This window comes from Limanda limanda, chromosome 13 (genome assembly GCF_963576545.1).
Source record: "Limanda limanda chromosome 13, fLimLim1.1, whole genome shotgun sequence".
Taxonomy (NCBI): Eukaryota; Metazoa; Chordata; class Actinopteri; order Pleuronectiformes; family Pleuronectidae; genus Limanda; species Limanda limanda.
The window spans coordinates 23,679,070-23,701,751 of NC_083648.1; the positions used below are offsets into that span (position 1 = coordinate 23,679,070).

Here is a 22,682-nt window from a genome sequence, read left to right on the forward strand (position 1 = left end):
GATCAACGTGCTGTCCATCAAGCTCACTTATACTTGCTCCAACTACAATAACATTTACTGATCTCTACTGTACAAAACTTAAACAACACACTTTGTAATAGTATAGCAACTACAATGGATTTGTATTTATATAGCGCTTTTCTAGTCTGATGATGACCACTCAAAGCGCTTTACAGTACAGTTTCACATTCACCCATTCACACACACATTCATACAGTGCATCTACTTGCAGCACATTGTTATTCTATGCACGGCCAATTGTCAGCAACAGTGAACACAGCTACTTCAAAGGTTAAGAGATAGAAGGAGGGTCAACAGCTGCTGAAAAGTGCTGAGATTATTTCCATCCTGATAACAGTTACTGACAGCCGGTGTCAGGGCGCCAAATGGAAGTGAGAAATTCCATGCCCCCATTAAAGGGTGAAGATACGCTGACCGTATAGGTCAAACGCCTTCTCAATAAAGGAAACAGGATTTGAATGCTTTGTTTATATCACAACAAACACGCATCGTTACCTCGTAAATTTGTGTTAATACACAGACGCCTACTGTTACTCTGTATATGGGATTCTTAGAGACTATGTATAGTAACTTAAAACGGTTTCACTTGTAAGGTCATTGTAACTGTTGTAGTCCCTAATTTGTTGCTGACACAGTATATGCAGTTCATGTTATGTACATCATCACATTGCAGCAGTGCAAGGCTTAAAATAACTGCTAATGTAAACATAATTTTGCAGAGAGAGGGTGAAGGGGTTTCTTCAAAGAGGTTTTCAGCACTTGATAATGATCCTCATAATGGCCAACGTCTGTTAACAGGAGGATCTCGACAAAATTCCCATTGTGCAACTTCAATTTGAAAAGTGGAAAACTCTCTTTCTTAGCATTTGTTGCAGATGAGTCATTGCTGTGGTGCTTATGTACCAAATATTAGTTGGATATATGGAATATGGATATGGATAATATGGATTTTCTGCCATTTTTACCTCCACCAAGAGGGATCATGTTTTCACTCCTGTCCATGTCTTTTTTGGTTGGTTAGGTTATAAATTATTACGCAAAATCTGCTGGATGGATTTAGATTTAGACTAGATTTGTTTTCACAGTCATTTTAGCATAATCAACACAAAAGGATGCAGCTCAGCAGAGACAACCCACCGAACAGAGGCAACCTGCCGAACATCACATGCAACATTAAACATTCACAAGTTCTATTCACAGGGGCAGTTTAGTGTTGTAATGGGTACGAAGCTCCCTACTAAATCGGGCCCTTCTCCATTTCAGTGTTTTGTACCTCCGTCAGAATAGTAGTAATGTGAAGGAATATGAAGTTTCCACAAAAACTTGGATGCGGAAGGATGCACTATGAGTCAGGGAGGAACCTGTTCCTCAATTAAAAAAAAAAACGTTGTCCTTAACCTTGCACTTCCGGACATTTTCACAGATTGCCCTGGGAATAATGAATGCATTGTATGGGCAATTTGGTTCAGCTGGATTGAATTTAAGGGCCTTGGTGGCAGTATGCGCTCTACTGAGTTCGAGTTCTGTCCGTGTTCAACTGATGATTGCTGCTCTTGGTAAATGATTAGTTTATCTTTTTAGATACAAGTTGATACTGTCATCTGTGGTGCTGGGGAATTTCCCCTAGAGAGACTTCAGTTAGGACAATGTGGGTCAAACCATAAACCAACGAGCTATTAACTAAATCCCTGCAAGTCAGTGATAGCAGCAAACTGCTTTTTGCATCACAGATGGTTGCACTTAACTCCTGAAATAAGACCATAAGCATCATACACAGTGTTTAAGGTGATCTACCTAATTATAGAGGCAGTGGGTTGCTCCATCTCTGGTCAGTCATTGTATTAATTCAAGCATGAGCTCAGATTTCCTGTTGATCCTGCTGTTAATCCTCAGAACATTCTGCGCTCTACATGCTGCACCTCTTTATGGGCAGGTGTGAATGTATTTTCATTAGCTCACAGATACCAACTTGTCTGCTCAGGGAGTTAAAGACATGACATGTAATAAGAGGAGAGATGGGACTCCCTGAATATAACACAGAGGTCTAGGGTCTCCCTCTCCTCCTCTGCCTGGCTTAAATCATTATCCTATCGTCTCCAACAGCAGCAGCAATGACATCAGCACCAAGGCAAGAAGAGTTAGCGGAGAATATAACAATCCATTTGTCTGTGTACTACTGCAAACTACTTATGATACCACAATGTTACTTCTAAGTGTATTGCCTACATTATAAAACCAGCACTTTACCCAATGCCAGTAACCCACTGAAAATATGTTTTGTGGTATTAAACTGTAAGAATACAGGTTAACAGTACATCTAAAAAATTCAATTCAATTGAACAGGCTAAATTATATCTACACTGATCAGCCATTACATTAAACAATGTTAAAAGTAGTGTGTGTGTGTGTCCACGTGAACATGTATTTTTGTTTGTTTGTTATTATTTATTGCAGTATATTGGAATTCTGATCCTCACAAAACCTCCAAAGCCCTTTGGAGGAGCAGGTAGCCTTGAATAGGATTCACTGTCCAGTTGAGAGATTATTTGTGGGATTATGTTAGTCCTGTGTATAAGCACTGGTTTGTCTTTGACCTTGAGGCCCAGGGTCCTAGAACATCTGAAACACTATTTTAAGAACAAGAGATTTGTTTTTATGTCTCACGGGTTTAGCCACAACCTCACCTTGAATTTTTGGTTTTTAGGTTCACTGATGCCCCAAGTAATGTGTCCTTGGGTTTTCCAATCTGGGATGACTCTGCATCATAATTTAGCTCAAACCTTTTTCTCAGTCTTATTACACTTGTATCCCTAAGGAAATTGAATACTGTATATATTTAGTTCTTTGTTGATACTGACTGGTCAACATCATATTTGCTTATCCTTTGAGGGTCAAGGGGAAGCTAGAGCCCATCCCAGCTATCTCATACATAACAATAGTTCCTTAATCGTGTCCGATGAAAGCATTAATTCTCAAAAAAAGAAGAAGGAAGCTCAGAATGATGTGCAACAGCTTGAATATATTTTATTAGACACTACAGGTTGTGAATAGTGATAGTTGAGGGGATCTACGATACACAGCAGGATAAAGTATCTCTGACGACTCCAAAGGTTCACTCCTCATCAAAGCCTTTCTGTTGCAGCCATTAGAGTTGGAAAGGGAGAAGAAGAGAAACAGCTGTTAGGTCATTGGATTAGTGCTGCTTTAGTACCACAAAGCTAAATATCCATTGTGCTGATAACTGAGTGGCAAGGATGCCTACAAGCCTGTAGCCAACAGAGGGTCAGATGCTGGGCACCTACTACAGAATGCATGCTTCAAACCTTTGAGCCCACGTCCCGGCTCTTGGCGCGCAGCTTGTTGACCTGTGACTCAGCGATGTCAGCTCGCTCTTCCACCTCATCCAGGTCATGCTGCAGCTTGCGGAACTTGCCAAGGTGAACATTCGCCTGTTCCTCCTGTATAAGTCGAATTAAACAAATAACATTAGTTGAACTATTGTAGAGTGGCATGAGGGAAAATGTACCACGTATTTCCACACTTACAGCCTCCTCAGCAGATCTCTTGTAAGCTTTGACTTTTAGCTGCAGCTTGTCCACTAGATCCTGGAGTCGGGCAATATTCTTGTGGTCCTCGTCAGTCTATCGAAACAGGTTACAAACTTAATTTCCTTTTATATATATTTCAACAACACAAGCATATAAAAGATGATGATGGTTTAAAAAGTCCAGGACCAGTCTCCCACTCAAGTAAATAAGTTGAAACGTTTGTACCCCACTGAACATGGTACCAACCTGATAGGTAAGTTCCTTGATGCGGCGCTCATATTTACGGATACCCTTCACAGCTTCACCGCCTTTTTTCTGCTCCATCTCCACCTCGTTTTCCAGCTCCCTTATCTATCCAGGAACGAGAATGTTCAAGTGATTTTCCAAGTAGCTTCTCCTTTATAATTGCCTACCAAACCTTACAAATGTAACAGAAAGGCTTACCCTGGCCTCGAGCTTCTGCATTTGCTTCTTGCCTCCCTTCATGGCGATCTGTTCAGCTTCATCCAGACGGTGCTGCAGGTCTTTGATGGTTTGCTCCATGTTCTTCTTCATACGCTCCAGGTGAGAGCTGGTGTCCTGCTCTTTCTTCAGCTCCTCTGCCATCATGGCTGCATCAGTAATGGCCTTTTTGGCCTTTTCCTCTGCATTTCTGGACTCCTGCACTGCTTCCTCCACTTCAGTTTGAAGCTGGGACGTATCGGCCTCCAGCTTCTTCTTCTGGTTGATCAGGCTGGTATTCTTTTTTTATAAATGTAGGTCACATATATTATACAGTGCAATACAAGGCAACATTTAAAAGTACAAGTGTAGTATCTGTCTTACCTGTGAGTGCAGTAGCTGCACCCTCTCACTAACATCCATCAGCTCTTGCTCAGCAAGTTTGCGACCTCTTTCAGTTTGCTCCAGAGCAGCTCTCAGCTCTTCCACTTCAGCCTGAAGCAGGTTATTGCGTCTCTCAACCATGCCCATGTTTTCCTTCATATCTTCATTGAATCTCAGAGAGTCATCAAGCTGGAGCTGAGCATCCTGGAAAGTTTTCAAAGCTTCCAGTTACAAAATTACCAGATGAGTAAGGCAACAAATATGAAATGCTAAGCCTCCTTTCTTACCTTCAAATGTGCATGAACAGATTTGAGTTGTTTCTGGGCCTCAGCTGCCTGCCTGTTGGCCTGGCTGAGCTGGATCTCCATCTCATTGAGGTCTCCCTCCATCTTCTTCTTCAGACGCATGGCCTCATTCCTGCTGCGACTCTCAGCTTCAAGAGAGCTCTGCAGGGTGTCAATGGTCCTCTGCAGGTTCCTCTTGCTCTGTTCCATCTCCTCGTCTTTCTCAGCTAGTTTGCGCTCCATGTCCGCCTTGATCTGGTTGAACTCAAGCTGGGCTCTCAGAATCTTGCCCTCCTCATGCTCGAGGGAACTCTAAGATAGACATCAGGAGTTTGTTAAACCATACATATTTAGAGCTGATTTTGCGACTGTGCATGTGCTATACACTTGCAGAGCACTTTGTCAGGAACACCAGATTTTTCCTGCAATCATTTGATCAGCCAATCACGTGGCAGCATAAAACATGCAGATTCAGGTCTGACGGATCTGAATTCCTGTCCAGGCTGCAGATTGTGGGGTCAGAATTCTGCATCAACATTATGAATCCTTGGACCCAACCTGCCTTGTGTCAGAAGTATGTTCGGAGGAGTGCTATCTTGAAACCCTTGGGCCTTAATACTAATCAATCATGCTTTGAATGTCACAGCGTATCTGGGTTTTGCTGTTGATTATGTTCACATAAGTTTACCTTCTAATGGCTACCTTCTTCCTGCCAGATAATGCTACATGTCACAAAGTAACAATCGTAAACTGGTTTCATGAACTCTTGAGGTAAAGAACGGAAACTATTTGGAAGAAAAAGGAGAAGCTATCTAGCATTCTAATGGTGTTCCTAATAAAGTGCTCAGTGAGAGACCATATGTCAGTAAAAAACTCTCTGTGGATATGAGGTTCTAGTCCTACCTCTGCTTCCTCGAGGGCAGAGTGAATCTCACTCTTTTCCTGCTCCAGCTGCTTACGAATCTTCTCCAACTCATGAACAGTTTTTCCTCCCTCACCAAGTTGCTCAGTGAGGTCAGAAACTTCCTCTGTGTATGAAAATAGTCATGTTTTGCTGGTTTGTTTTTTACAACTGTAAATTGTATGGATTGCCTGCTAAAACATGATGATTGATACGTTACCCTGCAGATTCTTGTTCTCTCTCTTCAGGGTCTCCAGATGATCAAGAGACTCCTCGTAGGAGTTTTTCAGTTTAAAGAGCTCAGTGCTCAGAGACCTGGCTTCTTTCTGAGAGCTCTCCAGCTCACACTGAGACTCCTCATACTTCTGCTTCCACTCAGACAGGACCTACACATTCAGATACAAGTTGAAAGTCTGAAAGTTTCTACATTAAAGATCTTTATTTATAGGCTATGTATCCCTTGGATTCTAATGAGATGTACAGCATAAGATATTAAATATGTTTGCGGGATGATACAAAATATTGATACCTTGTCAAAGTTTCTTTGCTTCTTGTCCAGAGCAGCAGCGGCAGCATTAGACCTCTCCACATCCACCATAAGATCTTCGATCTCATTCTGCAGTCTGTGCTTGGTCTTCTCCAGAGAGGAACATTTAGCATTCACTGCTTCAACAGCCTCCTCAGCATCCTGCAGACGCTGTGTGAGCTTTTTTCTGGAGTTCATTCACACAACAGAATTCATTCAGGGTTAGTTGGTTTTAAACTTTGCTCAATTGTTGGAAGTAGAAATATGTTTGACTCACTTGGCCTCCTCCAGCTCCTCGGTCCTCTGGATGGCATCAGTTTCGTACTTAGTTCTCCACTGAGCTACCTCAGAGTTGGCCTTGGACATGCTGCGCTGCAGTTCTGCCTTGGCCTCCTGCTCCTCCTCATACTGCTCCCTGAGCAGGTCACAGTCATGACGGGAGGACTGCACTGCATGGGCTAATGCATTCTTGGCCTGGATTAAATTATATAATGTGGGTATTCCCTCTGAACTATGAAACTATTTTTGAGTCTTAAAAACGAATTGAAACATATGGTTTAATAGTAAATCCCAATACCTTTACTTCCTCCTCTAGTTGTCTTTTCAAATCTTCAAGTTGTTGATTATAGGAATTCTTTCCTCGAGTCAGCTGAGAAACGAGAGATTCCTTCTCCTCCATCTGTCTTGATAGCTCATCTAGAAAGGCAAACAATCCAGTGAAGCATTTAAAAATAAAGTGAAACATGAAAAGAGCATAATACTAACCATTCTCTGCTTGAAGCTTCGCTCTGTGGGTGGTGAAGTCGTTGAAGGATCTCTGGTATTCATCACACTTGTTTCTATATTCATTCATTTGATCCTCCATGGTTCTGCTGGTCTTCTCCAAGATAGTCTTCAAAATAAATATATACCATAATTCACAGGGAATGTTTACAACTATTCAGCTTTAGTCAAACAAAAGATGACAAAAATGTCTGCTTTTCAAGATATTTGCTATTATTATTTTGCACTAACAAATTTAGCACAGAGATGCAAAAGGTGATTATGCATATATTGACCCATTTTAGTTTTTTGTAAAGTGGAGCAGTAACTAAAAACAGGCAATGTCTTCACCGATGTCACCCCCTAGCTTCCCTACGGAGAGTAACAACTTTAAATTCACATTGAATCAGGACAGTTTATTCATATTGTCTCACCTTGATCTTAAATTTTAATTAAAAAGAAGATCAGTTTGTCAGGTGGCTGCACCATTGTGGAAATTTGACTTGTGCACCTTCAAGAACATGTACCTTAGACTTAACTACGTGTTCCATACTGGACACCACATCATCCAGCTCCAGTCTGAGCTCACTCTTCTCCTTCTCCAGTTTCTGCTTGACTCTCTGCAGGTTGTCTATCTGCTCTCCCAAGTCAGCAACACTGTCAGCTTGTTTCTTCCTGAGTGTAGCAGCGGTGGCTTCATGATGAAGAGTGGCCTCTTCAAGGTCTCTGCGCAGTTTCAGGAACTCAGCCTCCCTCTTCTTGTTCATCTCAATCTGAACAGATGTGGCTCCACCGGCCTCCTCCAGCCTCTCACTGATCTCCTCCAGCTCTCTGGCCAATTCTGCTCTCTGCTTCTCCACCTTGGCTCGGGCAGCTCGCTCTGCTTCAAGCTCTTCCTCCAACTCTTCAACACGAGCCTTAAGTCACAACAACATGCTTAAGTGTAGCAACATTGTGAAAAATTGTTCACAATTAATTGACATCCTTACGCTTTTTACCTGCAGCTCTTTGATCTTCTTCTGCAGTTGAATGATCATGGCCTGGTCATCTTCATATTTGCCAATCAGCTGACTGATTTCAAAGTCTTTCCTGCAAAATTTTGTTGAGTTAGTGTGTTTCATAAAATAATTGAGAATGAATAAACAGGGTAAAAAATATGGTGTTACTTTTTCAGTCGCTCCTCCAACTGCTGCTTGTCATTTTCTAGATCCATAACAGTCTCCTGAGTGAGCTTCAAGTCTCCCTCCAGCTTTCTCTTGGCTCTCTCAAGGTCCATACGAACTTTCTTCTCTTGTTCAAGAGACCCTTCAAGCTTAATTTGACATCATTACAACATTATTGAGTTTAATTGTCAATACTTACTTTATCATCTGTATGGTATAAGATATTGTTTCTTACATCATCCACTTGCTGCTCCAGCTTGGCCTTGGCCTTGGTCAGAGTATTGACTTTGTCCTCTTCACTCTGCAGGTCATCCAGTGTTTGCTGATGAGCCTCCTGTAAGGCTTTCTTTTCCTTGGTCAGCTTGGCAATGATCTCATCCAGAGCTGCCATCTCCTCGACCAGGTTCTTCACCTATAACCAGGAGATATTTTCATTAAGGACTTCATCACAGACCAAATTTAGGACACCGAGTCATTTAATTGGTGTTAGTGTTTGTGGTACCTTGTTCTCAGTGGCATGCTTCTCTTTCTCCACTTTTGCCAGAGTTAACTCTAAGTCATCAATGTCTTTCTTTAACTCAGAGCACTCGTCCTCCAGCTTCCTCTTTTTGGCCGTCAGTTCAGCGTTCATCTCTTCCTCGTCCTCCAGCCTCTCTGTCAGCTCTTTAGCTTTTGCTTCCATCTGGATTTTGTTTTTGATCAGCCCCTCGCATCTTTCTTCAGCATCGCACAGATTATCTTGCTCCTGAAATGAAAGTGTTAAGCTGTTATAAGTTATAAACAAATGATGAGTTGCAAGACAGATGATCGATGCTAATGTGCAGTTTGTGACATTAAATCATCAGAAATCCTGTGATTAGACTTACAGACTGGACTTGAAGGTGCAGGTCATTCTTCTCTTGGAGAAGGGAAACCATTTTCTCCTCCAGTTCCTTCCTACGAGCTTCAGACTTGGCATAAGCCTCTTTCAGCTTCAGGAATTCTTCCTTCATGTTGGCCATCTCCTTTTCTGACTCAGCAGATCTCAACAGAGGTTTAATTTTGAAGAACAGCTTCATCCAGGGCCAATTCTTGACCCCCATGAAGGATCGGACATTCCACTGGATCACCAATAGAGCATCCCTGGAAGTTCCCACGAAAATACAAGCTTTAATTAAATAAATATATCACAAACCAATAATTGTTGAACGAACCAACGTAATCTTGATACCTGCGTTCCACAATTTTCTGAAACTCAATACGAGACAAAAGCCCTCGGGATCTGGCTTGAATACCGGTGATGATTTTGGAGAGCCGCTCATCTCTCATTTCTTCAAGCACACCCAGTAATCCAGCCTTAAAGAACACCTAAAGATAGCAATAGTTAATGGACTTTTTGTAATCCTCTCGATCTACCTGACCTGACTCATCTACCTGAAACTTTAATCCTTTTTTCAAAAATCTTCAGATGATACCTTGGTGTGTCCAAACTTGTATTGATTGTGATCTATATCCAAAGACCCAAGGAGTTTCTCGGCTCCCTTCCTGCTGTCAATGAACTGCCCCTCAGGGATGGCAGCAGGGTTCAGGATACGGTATCTGGAAAATTTTAGAATTTTTTTTATCTTTATATTTTTTTAATCATGCCGTATGTGACTTAAATTAGGTAATACCTCTGTTTAAAATCTCCGTAGAGGATCCTGTTGGGGAAACCCTTTCTGCAGATTCTGATTCCTTCCAGAACACCGTTACAGCGCAGCTGGTGCATCACCAGCGGGTTCTCCATGGCCCCAGGAGTCTTGGTCTCATTGGGGATGATGCAGCGTACAAAGTGGGGGTGAGTAGACCTCAAGTTGGTCATCAACTTGTTCAGGTTCTCCTGTAATATAGTGAAGCAAACATTTACATATACTTGTTCACTCATATAAAAAATACCATATCAATAGCATGTCATACAGTACCCTATGAAGAGCGGACACAGTCTGAAATGATGATCCCTTCTTTTTCTTCTCTTTTTTAACTTCAGTACCTTCACCAAGAACTGTACAGAAAATGTGTGAGTTTAGATCTATTGTAAAAAACTGTAGCATCAATAGATGAAAATTACATCATAGTACCTGCATCAACTCCTGTGTAATTTGCAAAAAGGACAGGGAGCAGCTTGAGATTGGACTTCTGGTACAATCCAACAACAGTCTCGTTCAGAGGATCTTTGTTCTTCACCAGCCAGTTGTATATATTATAATCGACAGTTCCAGCGTAGTGCATCAGGGCAAAATGAGCCTCTGGTTTTCCTTTGACAATTCTGGGCTTCTGGAAGTTGGCAGATTTCCCCAGATGGTTGTCATAGAGCTTAGCTTTGAAGGTGGCATCAGAAGCTTTAGGGAACATGCACTCCTCTTCAAGGATGGACATGATACCCATGGGCTGAGGAGACAAAATATAAGTGGAATGAAGAAAACAGACCATATTTTTCTTAATTTTTTATTATGTCTCTGTCTCACCTTCTCAATGAGGTCGATACAGGCCTGCAAATCCATACCAAAATCAATGAAAGTCCATTCAATGCCCTCCTTTTTGTACTCTTCCTGCTCCAGCACAAACATGTGGTGGTTGAAAAACTGTTGCAGTTTTTCATTGGTGAAGTTGATGCACAACTGCTCAAACGTGTTGTACTGAAAAGGGAACAAATATGTTTGTATCATTCCAGTCATAGAAAAAAGAGGCCTAAGTTTATTGTAAATAACTCACATCAAAGATCTCAAATCCAGCAATGTCCAGCACTCCAATGAAGTACTGGCGAGGCTGCCTGGTCTCCAGTGACTGATTGATTCTAATTACCATCCACAGGAACATCTTTTCATAAATAGCCTTAGATAGAGCTCCAACAGCATAGGTGACCTGTAGAACAGGGAATATATTTAACCACATCAACACAAAATAAAAAACAGCTTTCATGCCTTTATTGTACATTGAACCTTTTTCTCATGGATAACAAGGTTTGAAGCCGGCATTCGTGATTTCTTACCTGGGCGACACTTTGTCCCTTGGTGACCCACTCATTTCCTACTTTGACTCTGGGGTGGCAGAGACCTTTGATGAGGTCGGCACAGTTCAGACCCATCAGATAAGTTGATTTTTCAGCATCTGAGGAAGTACAGGGAATATTGTGAAAATCTGGGAGTTGGTTCGGAGCCAACCTGACAGACAAAGCCCTTCTTACCCTCAGTGCCATCAGCCTCAGCCTGCTCCTCTCGCTGCCTCTGCTTGAACTTCATGTTGCCATAATGCATGATGGAACCAGTCAGTTTGTAAACAGAGTTCTTTTCCTCTTGAGTAAAGCCCAACACATCAAACGCACTCTGTGAAGGAGCACAAAATCATTTCTTAAATCATTGCAGCTAACGTCATTTCTGTCGTGACATTGGTTTTTATAGACAAACACATTTGGTCATTGTGATTATATCAGGGTTGAATTAAAATAAGTGAGCCTGACATCTGTTCCCATCAGTTCCTCCGCATCATCAATGGAGGCCACTTGGGTTTCTCCCTGAGAGATGGAGGCATAGTCGTAGGGATTATTTGTGATCAGCAACATCTCTGGATGACATACAAGAGAGGGTGAGCAAAAGTCAGACAAATGGAAACACAGCTTGAATATAAAGGCAATGGCATCCATGGGTATTATTTTACTTTGTTCCCCATATGAACATTGCTCTGTACTAACCCAAGAGTTCAGGCTTCTTGTTGGAGAGAATCTGGTAGAAAATGTGATAATCTCTCTCAGCCTTGAGCTGGAAGGTCACACGAGACTTCTCCAGAAGGTCTGACAATTGACAAATAACAAAGAGAAAATGCTTTGAGTAAAAATCGACTGTATCACAAAACACCAATTATCTTGGTAGAAATAATGGTACTTTGAAAATGATTTTCTTTTGTTCTTACAGGTTTCGATATCAGCGGAGGCTAACTTTCCCCTGGCATCAAAATGAATTCTGATGAATTTACCCTGAAAGGATAAAGTGTGTATTAATAAAGATATCTTCATATCTTCTCATACTGATAATTTTATTTTTATGGGAACTGAAATAGAATTGATGATACAATCACAAAAAGATAAAAAACTCACAAATCTAGAGGAGTTGTCATTCCTGATGGTCTTGGCGTTACCAAAGGCCTCCAGTGCTGGATTAGCCTGGATGATTTGATCCTCCAGGGTACCCTGACACAGAGAACATTGTGTATGTTCAATCTGTAATATCCTACACATAGAGACTATAGCTGCCTCTAGTGACATCAAGTGATATTGGTCTGGTTTGTGTAAGTTTAAAGAGCCTCTGAAACTAGAAATGATATTAAACACAATTTTAGTGGTAAAAACAGTAGACGATGTTCATTGCCACAGCATCGAGAAATTATCTTAGCAGTTGCCACTGAATGTTGGGAATTGTTATTGTGTACTTGTGTTGTGTGTTCTTTAAGTTAATTTAAGGCTCAAATAAACCACACAACCATCAGAGGTAATTATTCACCTTGTCTTTGGAGACGTCCTTCTTCATGCCTCCAGCTGCAATGCTTGCAAAATATTGGATGACTCTCTTTGTGTTGACAGTCTTTCCTGCACCAGATTCTCCACTGCAAATACAAAGTGAATGAACAATGCAGGGTCACAATGTAGAATTATTATTATTATGTATAGTTATTCCAGAGGATATAGTGTGACAGATGCTTTTTAAGTGTATGATATTCCTTACGTGATCAGAATTGACTGGTTTTCACGATCTACAAACACAAGAGTACAACTTTGTCAGTGTCAAGTTTGATTATGTTTATATGTAATGAATGTTACTCAAAGCAGCACATAACATAGTCTTATCAGTCTGTACCTGCCAGCATGTACTGGTAGGCATTGTCAGAGATGGAGAAGATATGAGGAGGAGCTTCCTGCCTCTTCTTTCCTCTGTAGGCAGTAACCACTTGTTGGTTGTAGACTGGCAGCGCCTTGTAGGGGTTGACAGTCACACAGAACAGCCCAGAGTAGGTCTGAAAAAAACAATCATTTTGACATCATCACCATTTTGGCATCAGTTCTTTGCCCTTTTTGGACAAAATCTTTGTAATGCTTTGATTCTCCTCCACTCTCTGACCCATAAAAGAAGTTCTACTTTATTACCTGTCCATTATTTGTATTCATATATTAAGTGAATCAATATTCATCTGAAAACATTGTAAAATAAATGTTTTATCACATTTAGAGTTTAGTAATTTCAGCACCATGCTTGGAGTAGCACACAAAATAGTTTAATGTTTACTCACATAGATCATCCATGCTGCATAACGCTCTTTGAGGTTAAACAGCACAGCTGGTTCATGGAGGAAGGTCAGCATGGCCATGTCCTCCAGCTTGTCAAACTTTGGAGGATTCTGTTGCATAATCTGAGAGTCCTTGACAGTCACACTCTGAGGAGATGATGAAGTTTTCTGATTAATAAGTGACTGTCAAATAGAAATGTTATAATTAGTGAGAAAGCAAACATTCGGGCAACATTATTACTGTTAGCATTGCGAGTGTTTCATTACAAATCATGCCATATATTGCTTTTGCCAGATTGCAGCGATACCTCACTTCATCACTCAGCTGCTCAGTGTCGAGACAAGAGACACTTTAATTGCAGCTGCACTCAGGGTGTCATTTGAAATCCTATTCACACTCACTCTGTGATCGACAGTTTGAATCACACAGATTTAAACCAAGATTCACACTTGCTCCCAGACAAGGACTCAAACATGGATTCATACTCAAACTCCGATCTTGTGTTTCTTGTGCTGCTTTTAACCTGGTCTCTGCATTGACCCTCTTAATACAAAATTCAATGGGTTGAATCGTCAGGCACAATGAGTCTGTAGATTTGAGTGTGCTTACCATTTGGTACGCCAGGCCGAATTTATTTATTTAATTTCACCTGTCTTGTACTTCTGCATATTCCATGATTATTAGATTTTACACCGCACTTACACTGTTGACATTTTACGGTTAGACTTTTATTGTAATTTAATGGTTTCAACTATAATAAATAAAATGATGTGTTGTCAATATTAAAAACTAAATGCTAACACTGACCTTCCCACGCTGTGTATCCACGGTGACCTTGTCTCCATCTCGGCTTGTGATGGTTGCCTTCACAAACTCTTCCACTTGATCTGGGACAAAGCATTCCTTCTTTATGTCGAAGATACGCAGGGAGGCCTCCATACGCTCCCTATCCGACTTCCTCAGGTACGGGGCTGCAGCCCCAAACACAGACATCTCTGCGTCCCCCATGGCTGCACTAAAGTACAGACAGTCAGCAGAGAAGATTAGGAATTCCTTCTGTCTCTATAGGACACCATCACATCTGTAATATGATAATGTCCAACTACTGGTTTATAGGATCTAGTTATGTATGTCTTTTCTCCAAATTTAATGAATCTTTAAAGATCCAAAAGATCTAATGGGCATAAATTGAACTACCCAACAGTCTCTATCTCTCAAATGTGAAATACCGAGGACACTTAAAAAAAGTATTTACCTGTGCGTTCAACTCAGAGGAGAGGTGAGCTCAGGCTTCAGAGACTGTACCAGTGTTCCGCCTGCATTGTGGCACAGAGAAATATAAGTATGACATGTCTGAATTAGCTGACGCACATCAACATGAGTAGTAATAACAGATATAATTTTAAAATAATTTGTCCAACTTAGTTAGGAAAAATGTTTAAGTATAACTAACAAAGGCATATTTTGTTAAGCATCTATGTCAATTCTGTATTACCCATCACCTCTATTCCTTTAAATTGGATCAGTTTGAAAATACTTTACCTTGAGTTCAGGCAATAGAAAGACAAATTGTGAAAACAGCATCTGTGAATAAAAATACAACTATTTATTCAGACTTACGGAGGCCAGGTGAAGAAGACGAAGCAGCTACTGACCTGCAGGGCAGCAGAGATCAAATATATAACCCCAGATCACCCTGCCTTACAAGGCCAAGGGTGCCTCCCTGACCTGATAACAAACACACACATCAACAGGTACACGAGTACCACACATACCATCATGCCCTCATACACGCACACCGCACACACACACACACACACACACACACAAACAAACACACACACACACACACACAAACACACACTCACACACAAACACACACAAACACACACACACACACACACACACACACACACCATCACTTTCATCTCTTGTGACAGGGCTCTCTATGGCCCTCATGATGTCTGGCTGCCCTCTCTGCTTGTTTGTCTCCAAATAATGTGACTTTTTGGGAGCAGAGCCAGGAAAAATTTTCAGCATAACTCGCCAGTGACTCACCCAAGCATAGACGCTCTATCTCTAATTCTACTAAACTTTTTGTTTTTTATCATCTCATGTCCTAAATTCTTTTACCAAGTGATGACTGGTCGTGGACAGAACCCAGATTCTGTCAGTGAGGAGGAGTAAACACGAGCATGTCATAACAAGACAGGTATTTTGTTTTTAATGGTACTGAGGTCAAAAATTAAATTAGTTACTAAGTTTTGATTCATTTTAAATGTAGAGATTTATCTGGTGACGGCCTTCTAATCACAAACGTATGTGGTATGTGTGCAACTGTTGTCAGGGTAAGGAAAGTGTTTATGCAATGAAAAATAATCTCATAAGAAAGGGGGCAAAATTCATTACGTTTTTTTAAAAAGTTTTTTTCAGTTAAGCCTATTTGCTAAGTGATGTTTTTGTTGATTTATATTGTCGCTTGTTTTTATGATTGTCTGACCTCATGTTATTGCTTGTTTATTGGTGATCTGAAGATAATTTTCAGCTAAAGTGAACAATTAATTTATATTCTATTCTTTGTGTACTCAGCTCAGCTGTATTGAGCAGAGCAGGCAAATGGTCTATATTGATATTGTTTGTTTCTAATCATGATGGCCACTCAAAGCCATTGCCATTCAATCAATCGTTCAATTAATGCCATTCACCCATTCAAACAAACATTCACCTGACCTGCTGGTAAGAGGAAGACCAACAGCCACTTATATTGGAAATAATGGTCATTTGATGATAATGACATAGGTAATTCCTGCTTAAAGATGAATTCAGGTAGGATGCTCTTTCTATGCTTGGTGGCAAACAGCTGCATCCATCCCATATCACTGGTCTGACTTGCTGCTCTATTTAAAGGCCTTCAGCTGCTTTAGTCATGCTGTTTCTGTAGGTACCAGGAAAGGTCTGGATTTCTCAGTAATCTCCCACAGCGGGGGTTATTTTGAAATGTCCCTTAGTTATAAAACTGTATTCCGAGATATTACTATACATGACTGCAGTGCTACGGCAAAACCATATCTTCATGACAATATTTGGATTAATTTGCACAGACTACCCTGTAGCTGTGGCAGATCTTCCGTTCACCAGGTGCTAATTGGTGTCCAGATCACTCCTTCCTTAATAAGAGCAGGGCTAAGTGGTTGGGTGATAACCTGTAAATGAACACTTGTCTCCACCAGGCTTAAGGTGTGTTGTTTATACACTGGGGGCCATTCAAGCTACATGTCATTGACATCCTGTCAACAACCACTGCTAATAATTCAGTGACAGCTCTGTCATGACCTCGAGCATGAAGGCCTACGGGACGATGACATACAGCTGACACACACGTACGGACATAGACAGCGACATTCTTGTTAGATACAGAAACTCTGAAGTGACCACAACTTCAGAGTTAAATTACCTCATTGACATTGTTGGTGATGAAAACTAAAGAACTCTACTGTCACTTCAGGCTCACAATTTAAATTCAATTAAGTTTGTTTTTTTCTAGTTAAAGCAATAATGACAAAAAAGTAAGTATAGCACAAACAGCAAATGGTCTGTATTTATATATAAGTTATATATAGACCTTTTCTAGTCTTGATGACTACTCAAAGGGCTTTACAGTACAATTTTACATTGACCCATTCACACACACATTCACGTGTATCTATGTGCAGCACTTTCACACTGTCAGCACAGCCATCAGAGGCATTTTGCGGTTCAGTGTCTTGCTCATGGACACTTCAGTACATGGAATGAGGAAGACCGTCTCCACCAGCTAGAAAAGAAGCATATGTGTGTTTATATTTGACAAGTCATGGGGTGACTAGATCTTGACGCTTGATTTAGTTTTCAATGGTTTTCCTGTTGGCTCAAGTGAAGAGCACAGGACACTCTTAACCCTCACTTTTTCTTCATATTTGTACCTTTCTATAGCATAAATAGCCCTATAGATAATTTAAAATAGATTTAGACATTGATTGCAGACTTTTTGTTATTGATAGGTCAACTGCTAGGCCAGACTCAGAACTGCAGACTCCTTGCTCCCCGTCCTCCAGCACCAGCAGTGCCTTTTGTTTCTGCATAGTTTACACTTATTTTCATTTTGCAGACACATTTTCCTAATGGGCTATTTTATACCCATCACTTTAACTTCTTTCTTCACATGGAGCGAATATTTTTTCTTCAAGCCACTAACTCAGGACATTGAGTTAGTGGAAATTCTTGAAAAGTGGAGCTTCAGGATCAGGCTAACATGGGAATTCCTCCCATCCAAATGTCTTATAACCTGTAAAAAAAAATAGTTGAAATTTAGGTCCTAATCATTACTTGATTCTGGCCAATTGTGGATGTAGGGCGTATCACATATCCTTAGCCCAAACTTCCTTATGGTGTTACATTAGTGTGAACTAACTGCATTAATAGGATGTTTTTAGAATTTAGAACCCGAACAGTTTCAGGCCTCTTAATTCTCATTTAATGTCAGTAACTCATACTCACCCTCCTGTCATTACAGATCCAGCCACCTCCTCCTGCCCTGCTGTAACCCCAGTGTTATCTCCCCTCACCTAACCTCACCCTCTCCACTCATTCTCCCACCAGTCTGTTGTTTATCACCAGCCACCTTTTACATTTCATTTCGCTGATGCCTTTATTCAAAGTGACTTACACAAAGTGCATTCAACCATGAGGGTACAAACCCAGAACAGTAAGAATCAAGTGAGTACAATTTGCTTAAAAAAGATTTTCTTTAACACATGAACAACTCAGCAGGAGATTCTCTGCTCAGATGTGTTCACAATAGCAACATATTCTCCACAGAATTCAGGTGAGGGATAGTGCAGCAGGCAGAGGTATTGTTTTAGGTGCAGCAAATGGGTTTTTACAGTGCAGGAGTGTGTTTTGCCGTATCAGTCGATATGAACACACCTAAGGACAATTCTAGCTTCTGGGTTGAAGCCGTGCCAATAGCCTACACAGAGCCCTATGCTGTACCCTGACGTGCACCTCATCTAACATTTAAATACGCATTGAGGGAACGCAGACCGCAGAGCAGTGATTAGTTAAGGCCAATTTATGCCTCTCCATTTTTTCTATTACGGACAGATAAGACCGCCCTATCCGTCGTGGAACGCCCTCTCCGAGCGCTGCGGACAGCTTTTCGTACACGTCTGATTTTTCTAACTGTACGTGTTTATTTCGGAGACCCCACGGACAGCTCTTGGCTGTGATTGGTCCGCGAACGACATCATTTCCATATGACGTCATTTCCGTATTTCCGGACCTCAAACTTCCTGTTTACTTGTAGCAACAAACACGAACACAACTATGATTCTACGATTAATGTGACGTGTGTGTTAAGCCAGCGGAGTTGTCCGGCTGACGGTGGCTCGTTAGAGCACTGAGGGCATGTGTGCACGGTCACATACGGTTAGAACGAGCTTTCAAAACGGCGCTAGCAGGCTAGGCTAGCCACCATACTAACTGCGGTGGTAACAGTGCAAGAACCTGCCGTCACGACTTAAATTTCACTTCTATCATGACACTGTTTCTATAATACCGCCAGGTTAGAAGCAAACACTGGATAGTAGTTGTTAGTGCCGGGAGTCCCTGCTGACTGTGTGTGGAAGCTGGGGGGGGAGCTAGCTCCGGGTAGATTCTAGCTACATGTAGCCTCAAGCAGATTCAAGCTGTGGAATCAGCAACACAGTTCGGAAACAAGACCGGGGAACCGCTTCGCTAAGAAACGATTACATCAGCATCTTGACCCGCTGGGTGTCACTTTATTTAGTTCTGTTAGTTGCCATGGTTCAGTGTGTGGGAGGCAGGCTAACATGTAAACAGAGACACGTGGACTTCTTCTTCCCAAATGGGGTAGGCTTCTCTGAGCTCGTCTTACGTTGCGCCACCTATGGGTTTGGCGATGAATTTTTTCCGACGGACTGTGTCGGAGAAGTAAAAATCAAAAAGACTCTTCGCCCCCCGCTGAGACCTCTCCGAGAAACGGACACGTAGTAGTATATAAGAGCCTTTACACTCGCCATTGTTCTGAAGTAAGCAGAGACACTAGAAAATTTGTAAATAATTGGCCTTTATTCTGTGATGTGAGTTTGTGAAATGAGAAACATCAGGTCATCTTTAGGGTTGCTGTTCAGTATCTTGCCCAAGAACACTTTAGCACATGGAATGGGGGAAACTGGGATCGATCATCCAAAATGTCTGGTTAGAGACTGTTTGCTCTGTTCTAGTCTGTCCATAGTTTAGAATGAGCCGCTCACAGTGATGAAAAAGATCAATCTTGTGCATTGATACAGCTTGAAACATGCAGCTAAACTGGCTGAGATGCAAGGCCCCAAACAGTTTAATGCCCAACAAGCAGTTATCACCAGACCATATTCTAACAGAGACCATGACAGTGAGCAAGATAATCGCTAAGAAGCTGAACCTTCATTTCAACGGAGAATTTTTGAAATAGCCTTGATGCCGCTGCATAGCTGCTACATCCAGACAAAATAAAATTATACAAAGTTTCTCCAGTTTGTCTCAAACAACCAACAATTCTTATTGCCAATATGGTATACTATAAGTAAAAATATAGAAATAAAGGGAGAGTACAGGACACACATTTCCATTTTTTCTCTCTGGATTGATGTGAAACAACAGACACAACAACTATAACCCAATAACCATTTTGGTGCATTACATCACTGCTGAGTTTGATATGAAGGAGGAATTACTGTAGCACTGCATAACTACCAAAGGTATGGATTTGTTTGGTTGTTTTGTCTAAAACCAACAACGAGTATCATGTCATCACAACCACCTGACATCAGACTGCTCACTGAAGAGAAGCAGTTAGGGTTAGGGGCTAACCCCTAACCCTAACCCGTCACATCAGAGATACTTTATGAGCTCAATAATTTAATATTGCCCCCGAACAATGTTATATGATTGTACTGAATAATATATGAGTTGTGTGTTTTGGGCTGAGATGGCAAAGAGTCAAAGAAAATTCTTAAGTGAAAAAGGAGGCAATCATTTGTGTCTTCACCAAGATTTTGTCTTTCCATCACTGCCGATCGAAGCTGAAGCCAATAAATACCTTGGCCACTGAAGAGTCATTTGACCTGGGAACTGTTGCCAGTAGTCCTTTCACAATGAAGACAAGAGCCAAATGTCAGTGGGTGTTTGTGTATTTTTTTTAATCTAGTGTGATAGAGGCTTTAGAGTGTTCCAGTCCACTCCTCCTCGACTGCTCTTTCCATTGAAAGCTGCACTCACCATCGTTCTCTCATCGTTTTGGCATTAAGCATGTATGCAGTTTATTAATACTTTGAGTGTGGTGGATAATAATAAACCTTTTGTTTAATACCTTCCCTGAACCCACTGCTACCCGCTCCATAAAGTCAGACCCTATCAATCAGTGTTTGAGGCTGGTCACTTTGAGCCTCAGAGTAGCCCGGGAGATAAAGGCTCACTTTAACTATAATTTGAACTGAGTCATGCAGCGTCATTATCAAGGGAAAAAAGCAGACACAAAAAGTTTTATAATAGACACATGACACTGAATATTTGTTAAGTTCAGCATATGACTAATATTTAATAGTTTTGAAGGGGGGAATGACTTTTTAAATACCTGGGGCTAGTGACTTTCAGTTGTATGGGATACAGCAGCCATTCCACCATAAAATCTGTAATGTGTGCTGCAATTCACATTAATACAAACCCATTCTACAATTTACAGACAGCCCACCAGAGCCACACATGTCCATCCATGTGTTTCCTTTTTGGATCTGTTCATTGGAACATTTCCAGTAGCAGGATGGGGCAGAGCAGGTTGGACAGGCAGCTGCTTGTGTCATCTGTCAGTGTTTTAGGGCGGATTAGAGGTGAAATGCTACAGCTGACAGTTCCCCTGGCTGCCTAGAGGCCACACAGATACCAGGCCCTGTAATGGATCTAAACCCCATGCCAGCAAATGGAGACGTGAGTATGTGGTACTATCTGCTTTATTCAAGCTTTTTCTAACACGCCAGAGGCTGTTCACCTTGGAGACCTGCTGCGGTCACTAATATCACTTATTAAAATGGAGTTAACAGTGAGACAAAAACATGTATTTGAGCATCTGCAGGAGTTGCTCACAATATAGCTGTGAGTGAAGGGTTTATTTGAACTTAAACACCCACCATGCAACTAATGTTTACTTTAAAATAGCAGCTTCAAAATGTGTGGAGGACAAGGCATAGATCACCAGAATTAGGCAGAACAAGTTCTAGAGTAATGTTGAATTGTCAGTTAAAAGACTTAAAAGTAGCTTTTAAAACTTAAGATTGTTCATATCTCTTTATATTTTGTGAAAAACTGAATAAAAAATGTGTTTGTGTACAATACTCAACAAGGAAACTTTTGAAATATGATCAATTCTGAGCAGAAAAAACATTGTTACCTGAACTTCATTACAAAACAGAATAATTTAATGCACATCAATTAGTCAATCAACACTTGGAGCACATCACATTAATGTTATCTTGAGCAGGACATGTGAACGGAGAAGGCTGTGTGAACAGCATCAGGTGAGCAAAGCTGTTTATCCTTAAGAATGATTATATACACCATGTGTTTGTTTGCGGGAGGTTAGATATTTAAATTGTGTTTTTCTCAGACACTCACACAAGATAGAGCTCAGCATCTCTCTTGTTAAGCTTTTCTGTTATACTCTTAAAGATTGTGTTATGTGTGTATTACTAAAAGCTCATTCAGAGTAAATTGTTTAACATGGTGTGTCTAACTTAGCTGAACTCTGCTTTCAGGGAACCATATGGAACTTCCCTCTGATGCCTGCAGATGTCAGCAACAGTACAGAAATGGGACTGTACTGTAACAGTTTGTAGTGGATGAGATGCAGTTGCAGTTGCACTACAGACTGATCAAATAGAACCGTCTTATTGAATGTTAAACTATATACTCAGGGTTGTTACACAAAAAAGAAATGAATTTCAAAAAATGTTCCACTATAGTTTTCCATGTTGTTTTATCCTTTTTCCATAACATAGTCAGGGCTATATTGCAATCATAGGGCACAATAATGAGCCTCTATGTGATAATGTAAAATTTTAACATGTTTGCATCTTCTAATATAGACTAATATGATGAAGGTCACAGGAGCAATTCTCTGAATATAAATAATTCAAGTTACAAATTTCTAGAACAAGGCAAATAACAAGTCACCTCCCTGCTGACATCAGACAGTCTGACTCGACTACTGCCTTCAATTCAAATTTAGATGGTAAGTTCACTGTTTGATCTTTGATTTCTTTAGACTA

General features: G+C 40.9%; 1 protein-coding gene across 3 annotated transcripts; it reads right to left on the reverse strand.

Moving 5' to 3' along the window:
• Positions 1 to 3,338: 3,338 nt before the first annotated feature.
• LOC133018501 (myosin-7-like) lies at positions 3,339 to 14,331 on the reverse strand. 3 transcript variants are annotated; one of them, XM_061084873.1, is made up of 36 exons: positions 14,131 to 14,331; positions 13,326 to 13,469; positions 12,896 to 13,052; positions 12,764 to 12,791; positions 12,557 to 12,644; positions 12,139 to 12,231; positions 11,955 to 12,018; positions 11,737 to 11,835; positions 11,506 to 11,609; positions 11,233 to 11,371; positions 11,038 to 11,156; positions 10,761 to 10,910; positions 10,514 to 10,684; positions 10,127 to 10,436; positions 9,971 to 10,038; positions 9,683 to 9,888; positions 9,485 to 9,608; positions 9,241 to 9,377; positions 8,897 to 9,152; positions 8,533 to 8,775; positions 8,266 to 8,442; positions 8,034 to 8,179; positions 7,866 to 7,956; positions 7,395 to 7,784; positions 6,871 to 6,997; positions 6,683 to 6,801; positions 6,383 to 6,579; positions 6,109 to 6,292; positions 5,800 to 5,965; positions 5,582 to 5,706; positions 4,682 to 4,990; positions 4,395 to 4,598; positions 4,014 to 4,310; positions 3,816 to 3,920; positions 3,567 to 3,662; positions 3,339 to 3,479 (listed from the first exon to the last, which is right to left on the reverse strand). In XM_061084873.1, the coding sequence occupies exons 1-36, from the start codon at positions 14,329 to 14,331 to the stop codon at positions 3,339 to 3,341; spliced, it is 5,775 nt and encodes a 1,924-aa protein (XP_060940856.1). The 3 variants fall into 3 exon arrangements, with proteins under 3 accessions (XP_060940856.1, XP_060940854.1, XP_060940855.1); XM_061084871.1 differs by having other exon boundaries at positions 9,971 to 10,050; positions 12,139 to 12,261; XM_061084872.1 differs by having other exon boundaries at positions 12,542 to 12,644.
• Between the last annotated feature and the right edge of the window lie 8,351 nt (positions 14,332 to 22,682).